This window comes from Rhipicephalus sanguineus, chromosome 11 (assembly GCF_013339695.2).
Source record: "Rhipicephalus sanguineus isolate Rsan-2018 chromosome 11, BIME_Rsan_1.4, whole genome shotgun sequence".
Lineage (NCBI taxonomy): Eukaryota > Metazoa > Arthropoda > Arachnida > Ixodida > Ixodidae > Rhipicephalus > Rhipicephalus sanguineus.
Window position 1 is genome coordinate 64,517,408 of NC_051186.1, and position 23,846 is coordinate 64,541,253.

General features: G+C 48.7%; 1 protein-coding gene across 2 annotated transcripts in view; it reads right to left on the minus strand.

Annotated features, from left to right (window-relative positions):
* Positions 1–12,005: 12,005 nt before the first annotated feature.
* Positions 12,006–23,846, minus strand: part of LOC119373624 (uncharacterized) — a 50,458-nt gene continuing 38,617 nt past the window's right edge. For both annotated transcript variants that reach the window (XM_037643675.1, XM_037643676.2), the window contains exons 8-9: positions 23,091–23,171; positions 12,006–12,141 (exon numbers count right to left, since the gene is read on the minus strand). In XM_037643675.1, the coding sequence (XP_037499603.1) occupies positions 12,077–12,141; positions 23,091–23,171 (146 nt within the window). In that variant the 3' untranslated portion in view covers positions 12,006–12,076. The remainder of the gene's footprint in view (positions 12,142–23,090; positions 23,172–23,846) is intronic.

A 23,846-nucleotide genomic window follows, 5' to 3' on the forward strand; every position in this document is an offset into this window, starting at 1 on the left:
TATTGCCTAATGAATTGACAGCCGCAAAAAAAATCTAGAATCCGTCCAGTACGAGCGGAGTAAGAAAGATTTCTCGCACGCTGTAATTGCTTTCTCTCTTCTCTTTTGCCGACGAAAGCGCTGGAAGCTAAGCGGGGAGGGATGGCACGGGGTTAGAAGGTAGGTCACGCGTGCCTCGTAACTTCGAGCACTTTTAACAGTGAAATTGTTCTTAGTCTAAGCTTTCATGTCCGGGGTTCTGGTGACGCGAGAGGCGACGCGAGAACGGGGGTGTCGCCTCTGAGCCAACCGCGATGTTCGCGCAATGGTAGCCGACGAGCAGAAGACTATAAAACATAGGAGTATGATATAGCCAGATCAAGGACGGGCCTTCGTTTCGCTGTTTCGACAGTGCTCGCGAGGTGGAGCTGGCTGGATTTTTTGTTTCCTTTTTCTTCCAACGCGCCGCGTACTTTCAGTGCGATCGCACGCGCGCGACACGTGGCGGCCTCCCGCGGCGGCCGCAGTAACTATGAGCGTGCGATGTTCAAATCAGCCAATGGCGCTAAACTTGAGTCAATGACGCAGTGGTATTGAGCAATAACATCTCTTGTCCAGGGAAGAGGAAGTTATTTTCAGCTGATTTTCATAATTTATCGATTCCATGCCGCGTGCTGCTCTATAATGCTTAGCTCGCGTGTTCTCGGGAGCCTGGACTACCAACTGGCAGCGTTTTCTGACCATGCCAAAAAAGTTTTGCAGAGCTCCTTTAAAATCAAAATCACAGTTCAGACTGGCTGCTCTATCGACCCTCCCTCCCTTCCCCGTGTTCCATCATGCTCCTCCAAGACAGGCGGGTCATTTTCTCTCTGCTTCAGTATCAATCAAGGCAGGCCTAGCGCGCAGCGGCATGTTATCGCATGGGCCCTTAATGCAACGGAGCTGGGACGGCTTGTTCCATCTCTGCTTCGCCCCCGCTCGCGCGCTTTTACCCGCTGGTAAAGTATACGACGCGCGGAAGGATGTTATTGATTTGGACATTATACGGAGCATGGAGGCGACGGTTACGTTGACGCCGATGGCAAGAACCCGTCGAGACCGTCCATATAATTACTATCGCAATAAAAAGACTATATTTATATTATATAAAACACCTGCAGCGCCCGTGTTGCCAACCGTAGCATAATTACCCTACTTGTTAGATATTTTCGGAATTTCTCGGGCAGCGTGGGGTAGTAAGGTGGTAATACGATATTATTATCAGGTAATTTCTACTTCTCTCTGGTCATCAATCAGCAGAAAGATGTAGGCGATCGACGCGGCATCTCCGAGGGTGACATCCCTAAAGAGATACGAAAACTAAATCTTTCAACAAAGCTTCAACTTTTCATTTGACATGTCCCCAGCATATGGCAAGGACGAAACATAATACCTCGCACACCCCTGGGCTAGCATAGTAGTTTCTTTTTTTTCAGGTATGTTTTTTAACAGGGAACCTGTTGAAGTTGGAGGTAAAACGTATGAACGAAAAAAAAACTGTCATCATAAACGTGTATATGCCGCAGAAATCGCGTAAATCCCACTACTCACCACTGTTCCACTAAAAGGGAAGGCAACAGTTAGCCCAATAAAGGTAGAGAACAGCATGATCATCGAAAAGGCTGTGAAGCGACCGGGGCGACCTGAGTGCGTACAGTGAGAGAATACTAGGGAATGGAAAAAGCGACAGCGGCGGCAAGCAGACTCCGAAACGATGGAAGCCCTACGCCATAGACGACATGCCTACACTTCTGAGAGGTGCGAACGCTCCGTTGAGCTCAATTAAGGTTCTCTTTCTATAAAACAAAGACCTGTGAAGTCGCATCCCAACTTTCTGCGCCTTAGTACAGATTGTACTTAGCTTTCCTGGTATTTTTATTCTTTATTTGTTTGCTTTCTGCCTACTTTTTCGCCACCAATCCTCCAGTCGGCTTTTATTTTCTTCTATCGTCCATTTGATTACCATCCAAATGTTGTCCCTAGAACTAAAAGCTTCAAATGGGCTAGTGCCCAAGCATACACCCGGCTGAATATCTCCACACTCAATTAAAACGTACTCCTTCTCTTCCTTAGCTTGCAATAGCATGCACATTTTCTTCTTTACTAAATCTCGCTTATAGCTATTACTTGTAAGGCAACCCGACCTCGCTTCCAACAGCGCAGCTTTCCATTTGAGTTATCAAAAATGTGCCCTTGTTTATTGCATCTTTACCCTACCGTTAATTACTCAGAGCCTCGGTTCTTTTCATAGCTGCTATCTAATAAATATTTTCCATCTCTCTGATTGTTCACTTAACGCTCTTCGTTACGACGTCGCTTACACTACCAGTCGTATAATTGCTGATGAGTACGCTTGTTCGTTTGCTCAACTGTGAGTCAACGCTCTTTCAGTACAAATACCGGAAGGCTTTGTCTGCCCATCTGCTGTCTTTCATGTTCCTTAGTCTCTCACTGAATTTCAAAACTAATTTTCAAACTGCTGAAGTCGCTACTTTAGCGGCACCACGCTTCTGCATGTCGTACAATGAGGTAGTACAGTTTGTACCTCATTAATATTACACAGCGCTCTTTGTAGGATTAGGTTAAAATGTAGGGTTATATAAAATTGTGTAGAGTGAAGTGGGATAATTTTGACCGTGACATAGGTTAATTTCCAAAAGCTGGTTAGCAGCACAGCACAGGGCCCTTCTTGGAACGTCCTGAATGTTGTTCGAAGCAATATAAACTGTTTCTTCATTAAAAGTAAACCCGTACAACAGAATGTGACTCATTTTACTGTCATCGCTTAGATTTTAGATTTTCACCCTCACCTGTCATTATTTCTCTGAACTTATCACTAGTAAGTACGAGGTGACACCGTGATAGCACGAACATTTTGCTGTACCTTGTTCACCTTTATACACAGAATTATATGTAAGTGAAAAAGATAGTGTGCACTTAGTTGAACGAAAACATAAAATAGTGATATTTTGCCACGCAGTATGTTGATAAGAGAAACAGTGCAGGCAGGCAGTTTGGTCCCTCAAAGAACGTTGATATTCACATACTTCAATAGAATGATAAGATGTGAACTATTAAATTTACGCACAAGTAATTGGCGCGCAAGCATTAAATTTACGTGCACAAGAAACCTCCACTTTCACGCTACCATGTCAAGGTTTGTCTGATATAAATATCTGATATATTTTGTGATAATATGAAAGTAGCCACATTGAGGAAACTGTCCGAGAAGTAGCTTCTAAGGCGTACCATGGCAATAAAGTTATTGACGCTAACGAATTTGTCAACTGCTGGCTCTAATCCACAGCATATATCACATGAAAATATGGCATTAATATACATTACCTAACGCTCTCAAAACTGATTATACTTTACCTCCACTTGCGCTTGCGCAAAAAGAGCCCCGTAATTTATTTTCTAGGTTCTGAACATCACGTTAGCATTCATGACAGCTGTTTTCATAAAATGCAGGGCTCTTCGTCACACTGTAGCGAATTTAATTTTCCCCCGGTAAGAGCCTCCCGGCGGTGTTTAACTTTTACTTCAATGACGCATCAAAGTGGCACATAAAAAATACGTTACCTTACTCTCTCAACCCTGCCGACACTTTACCCCCGCTTGTTCTACGCGAAACAACTCCGTATTTTATTTCCTTCGTTTTATAAGCGCGTGAGTTGTTTTCGAATCTTCATGTTGACATTCATGACAGCTGTTTTGAGCAAACGCAGGCCTCGTCTGCACACAAAAGCCCACTTGTATTCACCCGAGAACAGCCTGTCTGCGCTGTTTATTTTAAGTTTCGATGGCGCCAAGTGAAAAAACAAGAATGCTCAATCTGCTTTTTTTGAACACAACACAATATATGTAAGGTCTGTATTTTAGTGCTATATATTTTTTCTAAGGTGGTTCTATAACACTACTGTACACACACATAGTATTTTTAATAACTGGCAGGCATGAAAACTGGTAAACCGAGTGAAAGCTTTGCCAGCTCTACTTCTTGCGTTTGGCAGCCTATTCACTCTCGCTAGACAGTGCGATCTAAATGTGCATCTGTTGAGGTAGATTTTTGAAGGTTCACGTGCAAAATTTTGTTTACAAATATTTGGTGCAAGGCAGCTGAATTGTTTGGAGACAAGACAATGGGTCAGCCAACAGCAACTTTTGCGGCTTGTAAAGAATATGTTTTTTTATTGAAAAAGAAAGACCACCTGTCTGTAAAAACTGCACGTGAGTAATTTTGTGATCATATGATAATGAAAACGGGAAAGAACAAAAAACGTGTGTTTGAACGTGAAGCTTATAAAGACATTTTTACGCTGTCTAAACATATCACTTGACTTTTACATTTGATAAAAGTTTCTTACATGGAAATCACTGAATATTTAAACGCCTGTGGGATGCCGTGTCGATGGAAGGACGCATCCGAACATAAAACATAACGACTGTTTATTAGCGTAGTAGCAGCAGCGGTGCGAGCATAGCGACGCTGCGCTCAGTGGGGTAACGAAGGAATGATAAATGCCGGGCTTGGCAGCTTGGTTTTATAGCCACCGTTGGTGACGTAATCCTCCGGTGACGCTGCGGTGGCGCTGTCTCTTATCGGCGGCGTGGTATAGCATGCAGCCATGTCACGCCGGGCTAGCTAGTGGCGAGGCAGCGGCTGCGCCGGTTTGTGCGCAGTGTGTCGCCACATCACCCCCCCGCGGAGTGCAGAGCCCTCAGGGTCTGTAGAATTCTGGGAGTCGTACCAGACGTCCAGAGTGTGTCGTGACCGGAGCGGGCTGCGACGTCGGCGGCTGTGGATGTATGGCTGTGGACAGAGTGGCGCTGCCCGGTTCGTTCGAAGCGATGTATGCGGGCTTGAGCCGGTCAATCGAGACGCGGACGTCGTTACCGTTCAGGCGCAGAGTGAAGGTCTTGTTGTCGCGATGGACGACCAGGTAGGGTCCACTGTAGGGTCGCTGGAAAGGCCTGCGGACGGCGTCGTCGCGGAGGAAAGCGTGCGTGCACGATGCTAGCTCCTTGAATACGAAAGGTGTAGGCTTGCAGTGGTGGGCTGCAGGTGACAGGCGTAAGGCGGCGATGGTACGTCGGAGCCGGGCGACGACGTCGGTGGGATCTGTCGTTGTAGTGCTCGATGGCAGTGCAGCGAGGAATTCACCTGGGAGACGGAGTGGTTCCCCGTAGACGAGCTCTGCTAGTGTAGCATGCATGTCAGGCTTGAAGGTGGCGCGTAGACCGAGGATGACGGCTGCGATTGCCTCGAGCCAGGTTGAGTCCGGATGGCACATAATGGCTGCCTTGAACTGTCGGTGGAAACGCTCGATCATTCCGTTGGCGCAGGGGTGGTAACTGGTGGTCCTCAAGCGTTCGAAGCCGATGGTCAGCCCGAGGAGCCTGAAAAGGTGCGACTCGAACTGTCGTCCTTGTTCGGTGGTTACGCGGCGGGGGGCGCCGAAACGAGCAATCCAGCCGGTGAAGAAGGTAGAGGCGACGTCTTCCGCGGTGATTCTCTCGAGGGGCCATGCCTCGGGCCATCGAGTGTACCGAACGATGGCAGTGAGGCAGTAGCGATAGGGTCCAGCCGGGGGAAAGGGTCCTATGATGTCAAGGTGGACGTGCTCAAACCGACCGGAGGGCTGAGGGAATGTTCCGAGTGGTGACGTGACGTGCCTGGTGACTTTAGCACGTTGGCATTGAATGCAGGAGCGCGCCCAGGTGCGACAATCCCGCTGCATGGAGGGCCAGACATAGCGGTTAGCCATGAGGCGTGTAGAGGCGCGTATACCAGGATGGCTGAGGTTGTGGAGCTGGTTGAAAAGACCACGGCGATGGGACAGGGGTACATAGGGCCTGCTTCGTCCTGTCGACATGTCGCAACAGATTGTGGCTGTCGACCCTGGAATGGGGACTTGTTGCAGCTGTAGTGAGGACCTGCCCTTGAGAACTTCCTGCAGTTCGGCGTCCGTAGTCTGAGCCTCGGCGAGGACGTCCGCTGTTATCTGCGGAGAGCTGATGGCTGCTACACGTGAAAGCGCGTCGGCGACCACGTTGTCTTTCCCGCTGACATGTTGGATGTCGGTGGTAAACTGTGCAATGAACAAGAGTTTTGCTGTACAGGCGGGAGCTTGTCGCGACATTGAGAGAAGGCGTAGGTAAGAGGCTTGTGGTCGGTATGGATGGTGCAGTTCTGTGCTTCGAGAACATGGCGAAAGTGTTGTATTACTTCGTATATCGCCAGAAGTTCTCTGTAGTAGGCTGGCAGAGTTGTCGGGGCGGTGGTCGTGGTTTCATCAACGGAACTGGTGGTTGAAGGGGTCGTTTTCCGAGCTGCGAGTTTCTTGGAGAAGAACGCCAAGGGATGCCAGGTGTTGTCCACGCGTTGCATGAGGGCGGCGCCGATGGCGAAACCAGATGCGTCCGTGAAGAGTCCCAAGGGAGCGTCTGGCACAGGATGGTTGAGAAGCGTGGCGGTGCAGAGGGCGGCTTTGCATTCTTCGAACGTTTTCGCTAACGTCGGTGTCCACGTGACGGGTTGGCTTCCTCGTAGGCCAGCCAAAGCATCATGGAGGGGAGCCTGGTAGCCGGCTGCGTGTGGCAAGAAACGCCTGTAGAAGTTCAGCATGCCAAGGAAACGGCGAAGGTCTTTAGCGGTGGTGGGTTGAGGGTAACTTTGCAGGTCCGAGATGCGCTGGGGCAAGGGCCGAGTTCCCTCAGATGAAACTTCGTGGCCGAGGAAGCGGACGACGGAAGCGCCTAGCGTACTTTTTTGGGTATTGACAAGTAGACCGTGGTCGTCGAGGCGTTGGAACAGCATACGAAGGTGGCTGTGGTGCTCTTCGGCGTCGCGGGAAAATACCAGTATGTCGTCAAGGTAAACGAAGCAGAAGTCGAGGCCGCTGACGACTTCGTCGATGAAGCGCTGAAAGGTTTGTGCAGCGTTCCTCAAGCCGAAGCTCATGAAGGGAAACTCGAACAAGCCAAAGGGAGTGATGATTGCTGTTTTCGGGACGTCATCCGGATGGACGAGTATCTGTGTGTAGGCCTTCACCAAGTCTAGCACGGAGAACACGTGGCAGCCATGAATGCGATGGGCGAAGTCCTGTATGTGGTAGACGGGGTACCTGTCCGGGATGGTGCGTGCGTTGAGGGCACGGTAGTCCCCACAAGGCCGCTAGCCTTCGGTCTTCTTCGGAACGAGGTGAAGTGGCGAGGCCCATGGACTGTCAGAGCGGCGGGCGATTCCTTCGCGGAGCATGGCCTCGACCTCTGCTTTGGCTATGCGCATGCGGTCCGGAGCCAGGCGACGGGCGCGGCAGGAAACCGGGGGGCCTGAAGTAGTCCGGATGTAGTGCACGGTGGTGTGCTGCACATTGCGTGGCAGTCCGCTGGGGCGCGTCAATCCGGGAAATTCGGCGAGGATGCCATGGTACGGCGAATGATTGTCGACACTGAGTACCTTGATGCTGGGCTGTTGGGCGGTCGTTCGCTGGCCAGGTGTGGAATGTCCCGTTGTCGCGTCAATGAGGAGGTCGTTGCGGCAGTCCGGAAGAAGGTTGTAGTGGGCCAGAAAGTCTGAGCCAATGATTGGCTCGGCAACGTCGGCGATGACAAAGTTCCAGTGAAGGTCACAGCGTAAGTTTCTGAGCTGGATGTGCAGGCGGAGCGAGCCGTACGTCTTGATTGTGGAGCGGTTGGCCGCACTGAGCTCGAAAGACGTATGCACACGAGGACCTTGGATGTGGGATCGCGGGTAGCAGCAAATGTCGGAACCACTGTCGACAAGAAACCGCTGCTTCGTGATTTGGTCGGTGACGAAGATGCGACGGCCTCCGGGTTGGCAGCTTGCGGCCGTCTCTACGAGCTGCTGTTGGCGTTTTCCGCATGCCCAGCGGATTAGGGTGGTCGACATTGGCGGGCTCTGTCCCCGAAGCGTCGGTGGTAGTAACACGGGCCGTTGCTATCGGGTTGCCACGACGAAGTGGTGTTACCGTCGCGGCTTTGCGAGCGGCGGCGCTGATGCATCGGAAGACGTTCACCCAAGCGTTGTTCAATGCAGGGGATCTGTCGATCGATGTCGTCGATACGGCGTGCGAGCTCTGCGATGTTCAGCGGTGCAGTGACAGCCTCGGTGGTGGGCGACAATTGTGGCAAGGAGACCTCGATGACGCAATCGGCAATCTCCGCAAGTTCGTCGAGAGGTAGCCCAACCTGTGCCTGTAGAATTGCCTGGACGTGCGGCGGGAGTCGTTGGAGCCAAAGCGCTCGCAGGAAGGAATCCTGGACTTGTATGTTTTGTATGTTACCCGCGAGCGCACGCATGAGGCGCAGGAGCTGCGAAGGTTTGCGCTCGGCAAGCTCTGCGGACTGAAGTTGACGTACCTTCTGGTCTTCGGAGAGCGACAGGCGGCGGATAAGGGTAGTCTTGAGGTGTTCGTAGAGGTTAGCCGTTGGTGGGTTGGCAAGTATATCCCGGACCTCGTTGGCATGACGTGCGTCCAGGTGGGCGACGACGTAATTGTAGCGGGTCCGGTCTAGCGTGATGCGCGCCAGGGAGAACTGGGCCTCGACCTGGGCGAACCAGACCTCGGGCGAGGCCGCCCAAAACGGCGGAAGCCTGACAGCGACACGCCAGGTGTCGCATGAGGCAGCGTGAAGGATGCCCTCTGTGGGAGCTCTGACGTCCTCAGCGGAGCCGGCAGGCACGGCCTCGGTTGTGGAGGCGTTGCGAGAGTGCTGGGGTCGCTGGGTCTGCAGTTCCTGTTGGAGCTGTAGCACCCGCTGGCGCAAAGCGGTGAGGGCCTCTGGGTCGGCCATGACGGTGCGGTCTGTTCGGTTTCCGGGTCACCAGATGTGGGATGCCGTGTCGATGGAAGGGCGCATCCCAACATAAAACATAACGACTGTTTATTAGCGTAGTAGCAGCAGCGGTGCGAGCATAGCGACGCTGCGCTCAGTCGGGTAACGAAGGAATGATAAATGCCGGGCTTGGCAGCTTGGTTTTATAGCCACCGTTGCTGTCGTAATCCTCCGGTGACGCTGCGGTGGCGCTGTCCCTTATCGGCGGTGTGGTGTAGCATGCAGCCATGTCACGCCGGGCTAGCTAGTGGCGAGGCAGCGGCTGCGCCGGTTTGTGCGCAGTGTGTCGCCACACGCCCTTGCAAGATAGAGAATTTTATATAGTTAACAGTGTTCAGTGACAATTAATGCAGAATCACGTCTCTAGGGTAATGTAGAAAGCACGGCGCTTCTACGACATGGACTTCCATGAAGTGAGAGGGCTCCCTTTTGAATGGTACACCACTGCAGCCACATTTCAACAAATCATGGGCTCAGTTTTGTGAGATGTCAATTGGTACTCGCGTCTAGTGAACGTAGACCACGTAGGTGCTCATTCTGCGATTGTGGAACGTCAAATCTAAGTACTTGACGCAGTTGATTACGCAGTCCGCACCGCCGACCTGTCCCTGAAGCAGGAAAAGTATTACTTTCATTACGAGGGGCTTCGGTTCTTCGTTGATATTTCAGTAATGGCGGCGTTCACCCTCACCTTGAGAAGGCCACAGCAGTTATTTTATTCACTATACCGAAGAGAGAGCATGATGCACGGCGAATGCTAGGGTTTTGTGCACGTTACTGCCGCAATTTTCGCGTGGAATGTTTTCTACATTTGGCGGACATACGCATTGACTCTTCAAAGACGACGTTAGTTTTATTTGAGCTCCAGACTAAGCCCACGTTTTGCACTAGCTTCTACAGCACCTAAAAACTGCACCGATCCATCGTTACAGTTATACAGATGCACAAATATAAATGCATACTGGTGATAGTAACGTTGATCAAGGAGCCAGCCTCATGGAAACTCCTGATTTTGTTTCGCACGTTGCTCTGTATGCTAGCCGCACTTTTTTTCTGCTGAAAAGATGAACTGAATAACTTTAAAAGAATGTCTAGCCGTCGTGTGGGTTATTTCAACGCTGCAGCCTTACTTGCAAGGACGCCCCCTCCGGATTCTCAATGATCACCACTCTCTTTGTTGGCTGGAAAATCTCAAGGACTCATCCGGCCGTCCCGAAGATGACGCATTTGGTTACAGGAATTTGATGTAAAATTTTTGCACAACTCTAGCCAATAACTCATTGACGTCGACTACATTTTCCGCGCCTACGTACAGTCTGCTTTAAGTGATGTTGACGGAGACTGTGGTTTTTATTCTATTCTAGTGTCTCTAAACACGATTCAACTGCGCCACGAAAAGTCAGAGCTGCAAATGCGAACTGAATGTCTTCTGATTTCCTGAAAGTCTACAGGGAATCAAGAAATTCGGGCGGTCATTGACTGTCCGGAAGCAGCTATGTCAGCTCTTTTGCAAGAGATGTATGCCTGTCATGTATATCTTTATTCTGATGGCTTAACAACTGTGCCTTATATTCATCCCGATCAGTACGTTTTAAATGGTGTTGACGGAGACTGTGGTTTTCTTTCTTCTCTAGCTCATTAAACAGGGCTCAACGGCAAAGCAAAAACTCCGAGCTACAACTGTTGACTGTATACCTTCTGATTTCCTGAAACAAAAGACGGAATCAGAAGAAATGCCAGACCCGCGCCGCACACGCAGCGCAGTCACAGCGAAAGATGGAGGAGAGGCATTTCTAGAGAGCTTTGTAAACTTTCCTGGGGTGGCTCCTATAACTACAGTTACAATAAATCATCACAATTTTGGGAAGTAGGGAAATACCCTCTATGCTATTATTCACTTTTTTTCTCGAGTCGCCAGGTACCCGCTAGGCATTTGTGAGGCAATATGCGCATTTTGTTGAGGCTGTGGCATAAGATGAAGAGGTATGGCTGAGCCATTGTATGGGAGGAAAGCTTTAAACCACTCACTCATTACTCAGTTTTCGCATTTTGTGACACCTGGTTGTTAGTTTGGCCTTCTATCACGCTATATTATATCTGTTAGCGTGATTTCTTGCCCGACAGGAAGCATGCATAGGGTCTCTTTGCGACGAAGTTCCAAGCACCGGAGTGGCTCAGTGGTAGCATTCTCGACGGCCGCGCAGATGGCCTGATTTCCAATCCTGCTTAATCCTTGATATTTTCTTTCTCATTGTGCGTGATAGCGGTTACGAACACCGGGGGTGGCGACCGCGGACATGTACGCTATCAAACGCGGTTGTTGTTGTGATCTCATAACAGCTTTCGCTGTAATATCTCAGTGGTTAGTCACTGTGCTGAAGCAGATATATCTCCCATTTTGTACGAGAGGTATGCTCATCATGTACATTTTTATGCTCATGTCTTCACAACCCTCCTTTGTGTTCATCCGGATTACTGGTTGTCTCAGCGAGGGCTATTACGGTCAGTTTAAAGAGGGAGCCCCCAACAACCACCGAAGTTCTTGCTGCACTTCGCACATCAGGAAGGGAACCTGCTTTTCCTCGGTTTAATGTAATCGATATCATGTATTCGAAACAAAACTTTTACACTCGTGAGAACAGTGATCTCCACATCAATGCAACACCATCTCTTGAACAATAATGCTACAAGACTGCTGCACCCGACGGAAAAGGCTTCATGTTGCTGAGGCAACTTATCCTCTTGAAATACAGCAGCAGTATAGCACTCCATTTGTTTGTTTGTTTTCGTTTTTGACACATAATAATTATACACCATATTCATACTGTAGCTCCATTTTGTGGCAGTATTCGATATTGTGACATTCGAAATACATGCACAGATACCGTGCTTATAACTGTTCATTGAACCCATGGCAGTGCACTAACTACCCACCACGGCTTTTCGGTGGAGCTAACTTTTAGGTCACTTTCTCGAAAGGCAAAATTATTTGAAGAAAGTGATTTTGATTTAGTGCTTCATGTGTTCATATAAGCCTGGGTCTGGCATGCTGTTAGATGAAATGACCTAAATGCTTCGTTCATACATTCTATTGAAACGGTGTTCGTAAAAAATAAATTATGCAGTAAGTGATCAATTGTTTATTATCTTGGCGCACACTGCCAGTACACTTCGTAGAACTGTGCTTTGAGCCGGTTTACTGCCTGACGATAATTGGTTTGCAGGGTGGCTTCTCTGGTTTGCGAAATGGCGCCTCGGCAACTGCGTGAGCAATTACAGAAAATGCAGTTAATGTGACGTGCACAAACAAAACGCAATAGCGTTACTTCCATTGTAAAATCATTGCGGAAGCACAAACAAAGTTTCAATACTACGCGGCAAGCCAGGAGGGTTATTAGCTGATGACACTGCATGCAGCTATGTTAATTACAACAAAAATTTGTTTACCAAATTCAAAAAAGAATGTAGGAACACAATATTGAGGCAATAATGAGTTGCGTGGAATAAAGACCAATTCAGTCACAGAATATACAGGAACGTTTGGTGGGCAAACGATAATGCTACACGATTTAAACGCCTGATGTACTTGTATGAAGGAGTGAATGAGAAGTCCTCTATAAGATTTTCTTGCCTGATTATATTATGCTTCGTACATAGTGTCGGATGCTGTGGAGGCTAGCGGGACTTCTACGAGCAGCTCGTAGCTGCGTTTGCAAGAGAAACGTTTTTTGCCGACAAATTCTGTTTCATATAGGCCAACTTAGCTATTAAAAACTTGTGAATTGTAGAAATACTCAAAGTGTTTGCGGTGTTTTTTTCTTATTTACTACGTTTTTTTATCTGAAGATTGTCGCAACCCATCACACGCATGCCAGGACTCGTTTCGTGTGTGCATTAATTTAAATACAAATGGTGGCTGTAGGACCAACGGAGTTACGTAATTTAATTGCGATAGCAATTATATGGACACTTTCGGCAAATTTTTGCCGTCGCCGTCGCCGCCATGCCGCGGATATGTATATGTATGAATATATATAAATAAAAGCAAGAAATAAAAATAATTCAGAAGAAAAAAAATCCCGAAGCGCTCGACTAGGGTTTCGAACCTGCGACCCCTCGCTCCGCAGTTGGCTGCCTTAGACAACTACGCAATGCCTCATTCGGTCTCTAAAGCACTCTTGTGTTTTTTGAGAACGACGGGCTTATGCGAACGCCTCTGACTTGTGGTGCAATCCCGCACGCTGTAGTGAATGCACTGCATCTCTTCTCTCTCTCTCTTATTTTTTTCTCTTTCCTCCCTTCTATTTCTCGTCTTTCTATTCCCCTTCCCCGACCCCCCAGTGTAGGGTAGCCAACCGGAAGTGTTTCTGGTTAACCTCCCTGCCTTCTTTTTCTGTTTCCTTCCTTCTATCCTAGCGGCAGAATACAAACGCACGTTACGCAGGTGAAGTATAACCATCTCAGCGCACGCTCGCGCGAAAGAGAAGTTTCCTTCATCTTGTTCTGCGAGCGCCTTGATGATGATAGCAACGCAGACAAAACCACATATAGCATAGCCAACTGTAGCATGCGGCGTTCGCTCCACTCCGGCGCGTGCTCTAGTTTGATAGAAGTAAAGAAGAAGTAAGAAGGACAAGTAAGTGCGTTTGCACTGTAATTTTAGCCTCAGGAATATGTGCCAACTAGAGCCAAATGACGTTGTATCTTAGTGACCACAATCGGCCCTCGTATTGAACGCGATCCGTGGCTTCACGCGCCACTGCCAAGCGCCGTCTTTATTTCTTCTCTTGAGGTTGCGCGCTCTGCGGTTTTGTTTGCCGCCCAAACGAAGGCGTTGCAGGGTCTTGGGGCAACATGAGCGCAAGAGTCCGACAGTGGCTTGCGTTCTGCGCATGCTTCCTGGCCGCTCGCAAATTTCTTGGGTCTCCACTTCTAAAACTGTCTAGTGTTTCGCCAAAGTTGGGATGTGCGCCTTCGACTTGTACTTTGACATATAGGGTGTGGTGGACCGTGCTCCCGCGATTATTTCTTGAGGGGGAGTTTTGTACGTCTTGTGTTTTCTGCAAAGTTTGCGTTGAAGCTATAGACCACACGAAGGTCACTTTGCTCGCTGCAGCGGCCGCGTTTGCGAAAGGAGTGATCTGCCAGCTTGACGAGCCAAAGTAGGGGTTAGTTGAAGTGACAACTGTGACAGTTCGCGCTCGTCTTATGTATTCTTGCGTGTTATTTTCATGAGTTCTTCTATGTGTCTCAGCAGCGCGCTGCAAGTGTCGAGCTGTGACCGTTGTTAGTTCGCACACGCCTTGTGCGTTTTATTTTCCTGCATCCTTTGTGTTTGAGCAGTGCGCAGCAAGTTTAGAGCTGCTTGCCGTTCTTCCTGTGACATTCCAATTTCTTGCTATCGCATTCATTGCTTCGCCCTACAGCGGAAACTGTGAGTTTTGTGAACGAACCTTGCTTAGCTTAATGAGCGTCGCATGCTGTGGATGACAAAGGACATTCTAAATTAGCAAATACTGAGGTCGTGCTATTTAGTACCTCCTGAAAGCGCAAAAGAATAAAAAAATTGTCGTGACTTAGCTCGGCTATGCGAGGATTACGTAGCGTGAGCGAAAGTTCAGCTGATTATTCTTAGCTCTCCTGGTTGTCTAGGCTTAGCTTGATTATCATGCTTACTGCTCGGCGGTCAGTGTAGTAACACGCTGCCCTCTCTCTGGGCCAAACGCCCGGCGCAGCGTCAGACGGCCACCGCGCTACGGAGGCGCACAGCTGGGCGTGCGCCGGCGCCAGTATGCCTCCGCGACCATCTGCTTTATTTGCAACATGCTGGAACACAAAGTTGTGGACTGCTAGACCAGATCCAGAGCCCCAAAATCATCACTGTGTTGCAAGTGCAAGATTTGTCATTGCGCCGACACGTGCCCTACTGGCTCTGGCAAGCAAGGTTAAGCTCCACGCTCTCTTCTAAGCCATGAAGTGCAGGATAAGCACAAAAACAACCGATGCTTGCCAAACAAAGTGCACGCAACAGTCATGGCGTGCTTGACGTTGCCCGGTGCGGTACAACGTGCTGTGGAGGGCTCGGACAGACGCCGATTGTTACGGCTCGTCTTGAAGGAAACTTTATGGCTGTCCTACGTGATACTGGGTGCAACATGGTTGCAGTGAAACGGTGACGCATTTCTGACTCCAACTTGACTGTTAACACCAGCGTTATACGCTTGCTCGACCGGTCTGAAAGAGTTTGCCAGACGCCGAATTACTTATTGATTCACGGTTTTTCAGCTGAGTTGCTCTCGCTGTTTGCATGAAGAAACCTCTTTACAATGTCATCTTTGGCAGCATCACGGGTGCTGTCTGAGTTGCAGATCCTGATTCGAGGGAAATATGATCAGCGAGTGACGAAGTTGAAGATGCAGCGACAAAGCGGAGAAATTCAAGTGAATAAATGGCGGTTCCTACAGGAAATACGAAAAAACAGCAACAAATATTACCTGCACCACAAGTTAACCCGTTAAAGGTCATCCCTGAAGAAATGCGGGAATTGGAAAGCATGAATCCTACACTAGGAGCTTGTTTCCACGCATTGGACAAAAGAACCACATCCCAAAAACGAGCTATTACCGATTTCGTATTAATCGATGGTGCACTGTTCCGGTGCGATCGGACTGAAAAATGGCGAGACTTAGAACAAGTGGTGGTTCCGAAGATAAGGGACGAAGTAATTAAAATGGCACACTAGGGCTTACTGGCTCGAAATTGGTACACAGGGGATTACTCGCTGGACATCAGGGACAAGCAGGACAATAGACCGTGTCACTGAGGAGTTTTAATGGCCTGTTACTTAATGAAGGGTCATGTAATATTGAGGTTAAAACATTTGACATTATATGTGCACTACAGTTACATGCTAACAACTTGCCATCATGGGTTTCGAGGCGGGATGTCAACAGTAGCATAAGTAACTGAATTTAAATACTACCTCGCACGGAATATTGACAGTCGCAGTCAGACAGATTATTTCTAGATTTAAGCAAGGCGTTCGATTACGTTTGTCACAGCGTGTGAATCGCGAAATTAGAGGTAATTATTGATAGTGGAGGCATTATAACTGCGATTGAAAAATGTTTAGGGCGCAGCTCTTTTGCGGCCATTCTTGAGTTGAATGTCGTCCTTTGGCTGTCGCCGTAACCGAGCGAACCAGCGTAGCGAAAGACCTGCGGGCGGCGCGCCACCACCCAAGCAACATTCTTTTACCCTGCAGCTCGCGACGCGGAAACAGAAAGTAAAGAAAAAGATAATCGATAAACAATAATAATGCAACATAAAGATTAAGGAATGCAAATTCTACCTAGAGTTACCGGTAACTGTACGTGCATACACGTCCCCTTCAAATTTTCTGCCCCATTATATCGTTAAATGAGAACACGCTGGCAGCCAAGCTCACGTTTCGCATTTGGTCGCAACCAAATCGTCGGTAAAATTTGTTTATGCAAGCGTTCATAGTTTACGTCTTTTCACGGTCAAGCGTTATCTGATATTATTCCTATCACGTCTTCGGCTCCACAAGGGCCCGTCTCAGAGTCCTTAATGTTTTCAATGTGCAATAATGGCGCCATTAGTATCGCATAATAAAACATGAACAACTTTGCATGTGATTGCGTTATATGTAAACAAAGAAAGTTCGACTTTGGTCGCGGTGGTCGCATTTCGATCGATGTGAAGTGCTAAAAGCCCGATTGCTGCGCGATGTCAGCGCATGTTAAAGAACACCTGATTGTCAAAATTTACGGAGCACTCAACAATGGCGTGCCTGATAATCATCTCATGGTTTTGGCTTGTGAAACACAGATATTATTAAATATACAAAAAAAGTTACAAATACCACTATAGCGGCGCGATATACGTAATTAGGCGAGCAACGAGATGTACGTCAGCACACGAGGAACGCTGGAAAGGGAACATGATCGTTATTACGCATGTGTGCCGCTATGCGGTGCGGGCGCTGTAAGTGGGAGCGCACTGCGCACGCCGCTCTGAGTCCGTGTCGCTGCAGGAGGGAGCGGAGTCGTGCCGCCAAAGGTCCCCTGCCCCCTCCCCCCTGTGGAGCAAAACGCTTTTTTTAATGGTGAGCAAGGCTATTTAGCTCCAAACACGAATGTGGGGATTTGTGCCTGTATGACAATGCCGTGTGTTTGCGCTCTAATTATTTTTAAAATGATCTACCAACTAGATCGACAACAAGTTTTTTTTAAAGGATATTCGGCTAATTGATTCGCGTCGACGCGACCGTTTAACTTACGCTAAATGAAACCGATACACCTGAGTTCGGCATGTACGCTGGTTTCACGCCGTCGATCTCCACAACGTCCGTACCGCCATTTAGAGCCAATGGGAAACTTATTTTAGTACTGTGTAGCACTTTGCAATGGCCTTCGTATGGTGCCGTAATTGACGGCCGAATGTCTTCGTATCGTACAAAGACGTGACACGATAAAGCAAGGTCCTTGCTTACGAAGCTATTATAAGTGGAAGACAGACGGGCGGGAGTAGGTCGCAACCGTTAACTAAGAGCCCAGTTTTTCGACGTAGTAAGGCTGTGACAGAGCAGTAGAGGCAAAGACGGAAGGTGGTGCTATACCCAGTTTCGGCTGCAGTGCACCCGATGTCTTCTTCTATCAATGAACGAATTCTGAGCAGCACGACGTGAAGTTCGTCAACCCATGAAGTTTGTGCATCGCAAGCAATGAGTGCAGCCTTGAACTGTTGGTGCAGTCGTTTGACCACTCTGTTCGAGAAAGGAATGCTGTGAAGTTGTGTGAATGTGGCGTACACCGAGAAAACGTGTCAGCGCTCTTAACAACTCGGACTCAATTTGATGGTCGCAGTCTGTAGTACCGGCACTGGGGCTGCGGGAGATATTCACCCCGCAAGGAAAACTGGTGCAATGGTGGATGCCGTGATATCGAGTAGCGTGAATGCCTCGGGCCAACATGTGTAACGGTCGACACAGGTGAGGATGTGCACTTTTCGTGCACTTTCCACAAAGAAGGAAGTGGACCGACGGTGTCGATGTGAATATGGTCAAAGCGACAATCTGGCGAGCCGAATGGCTGAAGGGAGATTTGGTGTGTCGCGTCGTCTTTGCACATTAGCACTGTGACGCCCCGGCAGACGCCGACCGGGCCCCGGACGTGATAAAGTGTAAAGAAGACCCCCAGAGAACGTACACTGCATTTTGCAGCGTGGCGCTTGGAAGCTTCCGACGACTGCCCTCGCGGACGCGCCGCGCAGACACCGAGAAGGGTGGCGGCGTCTTTGGTCTGCAGTCACTACAGCGGCGAAGCGTCGTGCGCGCCCTTCAGTGGTACGGCATGGGTACAGCGGCGCGCATTTTGTTGACTTCATTCGTAAAACTCCGTGTCACCCCTGTGCTAGGCCGGGCTAACCATCCCGTCAGCAGGGTCGTTGCCTCCGGAGTTCCCGGCGGCTCATTATCGCGTCCTCAGAGAATGACTGCTTTGTGTTCAAAGAAAAGAAGCGGCAACTACGAGGAAAAGGGCGGAAGACGCCAGCTTACAAGCGTTGAAGCCCGATTTTGACACATCTGGTCGCCAGGCTTCTGGGAAACTGTGGCCATGAGGACGGTGAAAGGCTTTTCTGCACAGCGCTCAAAACACTGCGCGCTGATCATGAAAAACGCCGCGCTTCGTCTCAGCGGAATTTCCTGGCCGCCCATATCTCACGCGTCGTTGGAAAAAATGCCCGTTGCCCTCTCCAAATTTTGAGTTTGGGTACTTTGCTTGATCTACATTGCTTTCAGAGAGGGCTTTGTGCTGTTATAGGCTGTGAAGGCGGTCGTCGGACCGGCACCCGCTCACTGACAAAGAAATGTAAATAGTGACAATTAGTGAGGTGCCACGGAAGGGCGGAGACGGAGCCCATGAAAAGCGACTGCGGGACCACGATAAGGTGTCGAATGAGGAAGGGATGAGGATAGTTGCGGTATGACGGAGCATTGGCATGGCTTTCATTTACCTATCCGCTGGGAAATTCCGGTCGTTCGATAACCTGAAAAATTAGAATAAAGGTCTTGAAAGGCTTGGAGCGCGAAGTCCGCCGTGTCAACTGAGCAGAGCCCATGGACGAATTGCGCAGCGATGCCGAGAACAATTTACGAGTAACGACCCAAAGAACCACTCCCTAGGCCGGCGACAAGATGGTCCCGATCGTTAGATGAGCTACATTCTTTGCCTTTTGACGAACTTGGTGAAGTGGGAAGCAACATATTGAGACATCGCGCAGTTTACCTTAGTAGCAATATTTTCTTATTGTGCTCATCGCGTCTTTGTCGCAGATGTTTACGTATGTGTACGTAATGCGCGTCGCGAACGTGTCCCATTGTAATTCTGTGTAGCGGGTGTTATGTGTGGAGAGCATGTGTGTTTGTCACTTATAATAACGATTAAATGGGTGTATTTGTGATTAAGGAAAGTTCTTTGCATCTTTTCTTTTCCGGCCCCAGCGTGAATCCTTTTGGGGGATTGCCTGATGATGGACGAATGAGGCCCAGCTGCAGTATATGCTCAAGCTCCCTGAGTGCCGTGGCGGAGTGGTCATCAGCAAGGCACCGTGCCTTCGTAAACACAGGAGGTCCAGTTGTGACAATGTGGTGCATGACTAGGTTTCACACCGGTAGTGTCGCATTGTTCGGCTTCGTCAGTTCAGTGTAATCACACAAAAGTGAGGCAAACAAACATGCTTCGAAGCGGGGAGCCGTTTGCACAGGGTCCGACCCAGGTGCGACGATGTCTTGCACAGAAAATCTTGTCGTATGGTCCACCAGGCGACGTGAGTGGTGTCCATGTTCAGGCCGAAGTTCGTAAGAGAGTCCGCTCCGAGTAGGGCGAAGTGCACATCTTCGATGATGAATACCCACCGAAATGTGCACCGCAGATCCAAGTCGATGGTTAGGGAGCGCTGTCCAAACGTCGCGATTACGGAACTGTTCACAGCTTGTACTGATGCACACTTTTAAGAGGATTGCCGATCGAGATGCAAGGAGGCAATAACGCTCACCTCCTGCCAGCGACAGTGTTCGCGCCATTTTTTTAGCGCTGGCACCAAAACGGGCGTGGTACCAACAGTGGCCATCACAGTTATTTCTTGAGCGAGAGCGGTAGCACAAACGTGAGCTGTCGCGGGAACGGTGAGGTGTCGAAGTCCGCATCGCAGCTATGGGGGCGAGCTGGTCCACTTTCTCTTCGAGACGAGACTCCCGCGCCTCGGTGTCGAGTGTTATGGCGGTCGCTGACGCAACAGTGTGGCCGGTGCCGGAATATTCAGCAATACGGTCCGCGACCTCCGCTAACTTCTCTAGTGGCATCTCTCCAGCAGCATCCATGACCGGAACCAGGTTTTCGGGCAAAAACAACTCACGAAGCAGCCAACTCTTGAGTTCTTGCGTTCTGTCGCCGAGTACCTGGCGCAATCAGTGCAGCATTTGCGATGGTCTCCAAGCCCTTCGGCGTTGTGAAGCTCCTGCAGGCGGCTGCGTTCCGAAGCCTCTTTGCACGTCAGCACAATTGCTTTGAAGTGTTCGTATGGTTCGGATGTGTGTGGCAGACGCAAAACGACGTCGGACTCGTCTGCCACCTCCGATGGCATTGTTGATACGACATGCAAGTACATCACCCGTTGTAAACTGATGCGGCGCAAGTAGAATTAAGCTTCCACTAGAATAAACCTTATACTGCTGCGTTATTCTGCCAAAATAACGGCAGCCGCAGCTGCATGTTGCAAACTGCTTCCATGTCTGCGGCGAGGGCTTGATTCACGTTTCCCGCCGCTGACTGCGGTGTTGTGTTCATGTGCCGTTGTCCGCGGCCGTGCTTGTGTCGGTGGCCCTTGTGTCCCGGTCACCAAGCTATAGGGGTGCGGTATACGTTGCCTATTCGCGATGTCCGTAGACTGTCGCGCCGCACCGGAGGATAGGCAGACGACGACGCGTGTTTTGGCTGCTTTAGTCAAATGCCTCGCGCCTTTGTGCTCTTCGTATGCTCGTCATGACCAAGAAGCACAACAGCAATCAGATGGGCTGCGTGCCCCAGTGCACAAATCGAGCTACCCCTAAGAAGGTAAGCCTCCATTCGTTCCCGCAAGATCTGCGGCGAAGAAAGGAATGGGTGGTGAGGCTTCGTATCGGTAAGCCTGTGACGCTGCCGATGCGGGTCTGCAGTGCACATTTCATCCCCAGTGATTCTTCTGGAGCAATACAGGTAAACGAAAATCACTTTCATTTTTCGCTTTAATTGACGTAGAGGCCCATAAGTGCTAGCGTGACGCGACGCGATGGACAGTAAAAAAAGATGATGCAAACTGCGGGAACTTTAAGGAACAAGCAAGCAAGCGAGCAAACCTAGTGGACGCGAAGTTGCTTGTTTTCGTGTGATCTTCGCAGTTGTTTATACAGAGATTCAATACTGACTTCGATACACAAGCCGATTCCGTGAAATATTTAAATAAGCTCCGACATTGTACGGGCACCTTTGATCGCGGCCAGGGCCATCGGGATTACGCTCGGTAGTAATCATATAAAGCTGTTTCGATGCGATCGAATATTATTCACAGCGATTTATAATAACAGTATTGGACGGGCACATTTGATCGTGATCAAAGCCGATCCGAATCGCATCTTTTTTTAATCGTGATTGGTCCAAACTGATCCACGTCGAGTTCGGCGTAGACGTCACCAAAATAACAATCGTCGTGATCTCGATTGCACTTGATCGCGATCAAAAGATTATGTAGCAGCACCTGATTCGGACCGAGCCTAATCAAGATCGGCCCTGACCGTGATCAAAAGTGCCCGCGTGACAACGGTTTTGCACGCGTCAGAGGCCTGTACAATACAATCAATCTATGCAGGCTTCGATCTAAGGTGACATGATGCGTCTGTTTAACACCAAGCAATCTTATGAACTTAAAACAGATTGAGAGAGTGTCTTAGACGAAACGTGGGGCCTTCTGTATCTGCCAATAACTTTTACTGTTCATTGAAACACATATTTTTCCACAGCATATAATGTGGCGGGCGTTCAACACCGCTTCGCCTTCAATTAGGCATCTTCAGCTCCAATGTGGCTCATAACATCACCTAATGAAAGTGGCCTTGCAAAAGGAGGTGAATTGCTGTTGCACCACGCTGAATAACACGCAACGAGCTGTGTTCACAAGGGTCTCTGCGGGCAAACCGGAGCGCCTATCATCCCTCGAACAGCCATATAGAGTCGACTTGCACGCCACCTACAGTTCGCGGACAGTGCGACTAGACACGCGCATAGGTGAGATGCGGAATGTATGTGAGTACACTATGAACGCTCGAGAGAGATGATCATCTTTATGGCGCACGTGTTGTGCCACGTGGCACATGCGCTGTGAGCGGGAGCGCGCCGAGCGCACCGCTCGTAGTTCGTGTCGCTGGAAGCGGTAGCAATGGTGGCCGCCCCAATATGAATCCAATATAACTCTGAACTCTAACTTTTAACTAGCATAACTCTTAATATAACTCTTAACTTTAGCAAGAAACGTCGATGTCTCAGAAGGATTTTGTGAATTTTCGGATAAAGAAAAGTATTTGCTCAAACGGGAATTCTTGGAAGGGAAACAAAAGTGTCACTCGGTATACGTGCCACTAACAAATATGCGCGGCCGCTGGTCTGTTCACTGGCTGTATTAGATCAAGGCAAGGATGCAAAAAAATATCCTAACTGTAATATATCTGATATATACAACTAAGCATTACAGAATTTATTGCGATAAGTAGGCAAGCTTCTGGCCTAACACAGAATATATATATTATGTGAAACAAAATGACAATGCACCTTTTATGCTGTATATATAATATAATCAAATCTCAACGTGTCCTACTTCCTCATTAAGCAACGTGGCCTAATAACAGCATATAACAATGAATTACATGAATCAGAGTGTTAATTAGAAGCCTTGACTCTTGGCTAGTTTGAATCAGCTGATTAATAGCGAGAAAAAGGGCCCCGAGAATTCCATTGCGTGTACAAGCCGGTTATGTAAAGGTTAAACCTATAGGTGGCCCCGATTTTGAGGACTCACGCAGTAAACTTATTCCAGTTTTACTTATTAATAGTTTATGCTAATTTACGGTACCTATCAGGAAATAAAGGTGTACTTACCACATCTGCACATGCAATTCTCGCATACATGCATGCATTCGTAAGGCCCCCAAGGCATGGTACAATTGTCCGACCATTTTACTGTAAGAAAATTACGAAATTTTCTATTTTTGAGGTCCTAGAAATATTTATCTTATGCAGCAATAACCACTTGCAATCGCACACCATATAATGTGAATGACCGGGGTTAACGTTAGTGTTACGTGGTCTTTGAATGCAAAGAACGTGCATTGTCTATTAAAGGTGCATAAGCGCAAACGAACTGCGCGCAAGATTAAGTCAACGGAGTAAGTCATCAATGACATCACGAAATGATCAGCATAATAATGTGTCGGTGTGGGCTCGGGCTTCTTTTCATCATTGCAGCGCCAGTTGGAAGCAGAAATATACAGGAGGAAACATGTTGAATAAGCTCTTATCCAGCCTTCTGGTCCAGTCATCTCGTCTTTTCTTGAATATTTCCGTACAATGTGTACATAAACAATACCGGATAGCGCACTATTTCAATGTATGCATTAAATGTTTTACGAATACAGGCATGTTCTTTTGCACCCTGAAATTATGTTAAATTATCAATGTATATTGAAAACTACAACGCGACCTCCCTAGTCGCATGTTTGGCATCGAAGTTAACATTAACGCGTTGTGTTCACAAGAAAGTGCAATAAATGAAGTAGTTTTGCGGAGAACGTATACTTCAGCACACCTTAATGTAAATGAAAATTGCTTGCAGGCTTGCGTGTGTTATTTTGGAGC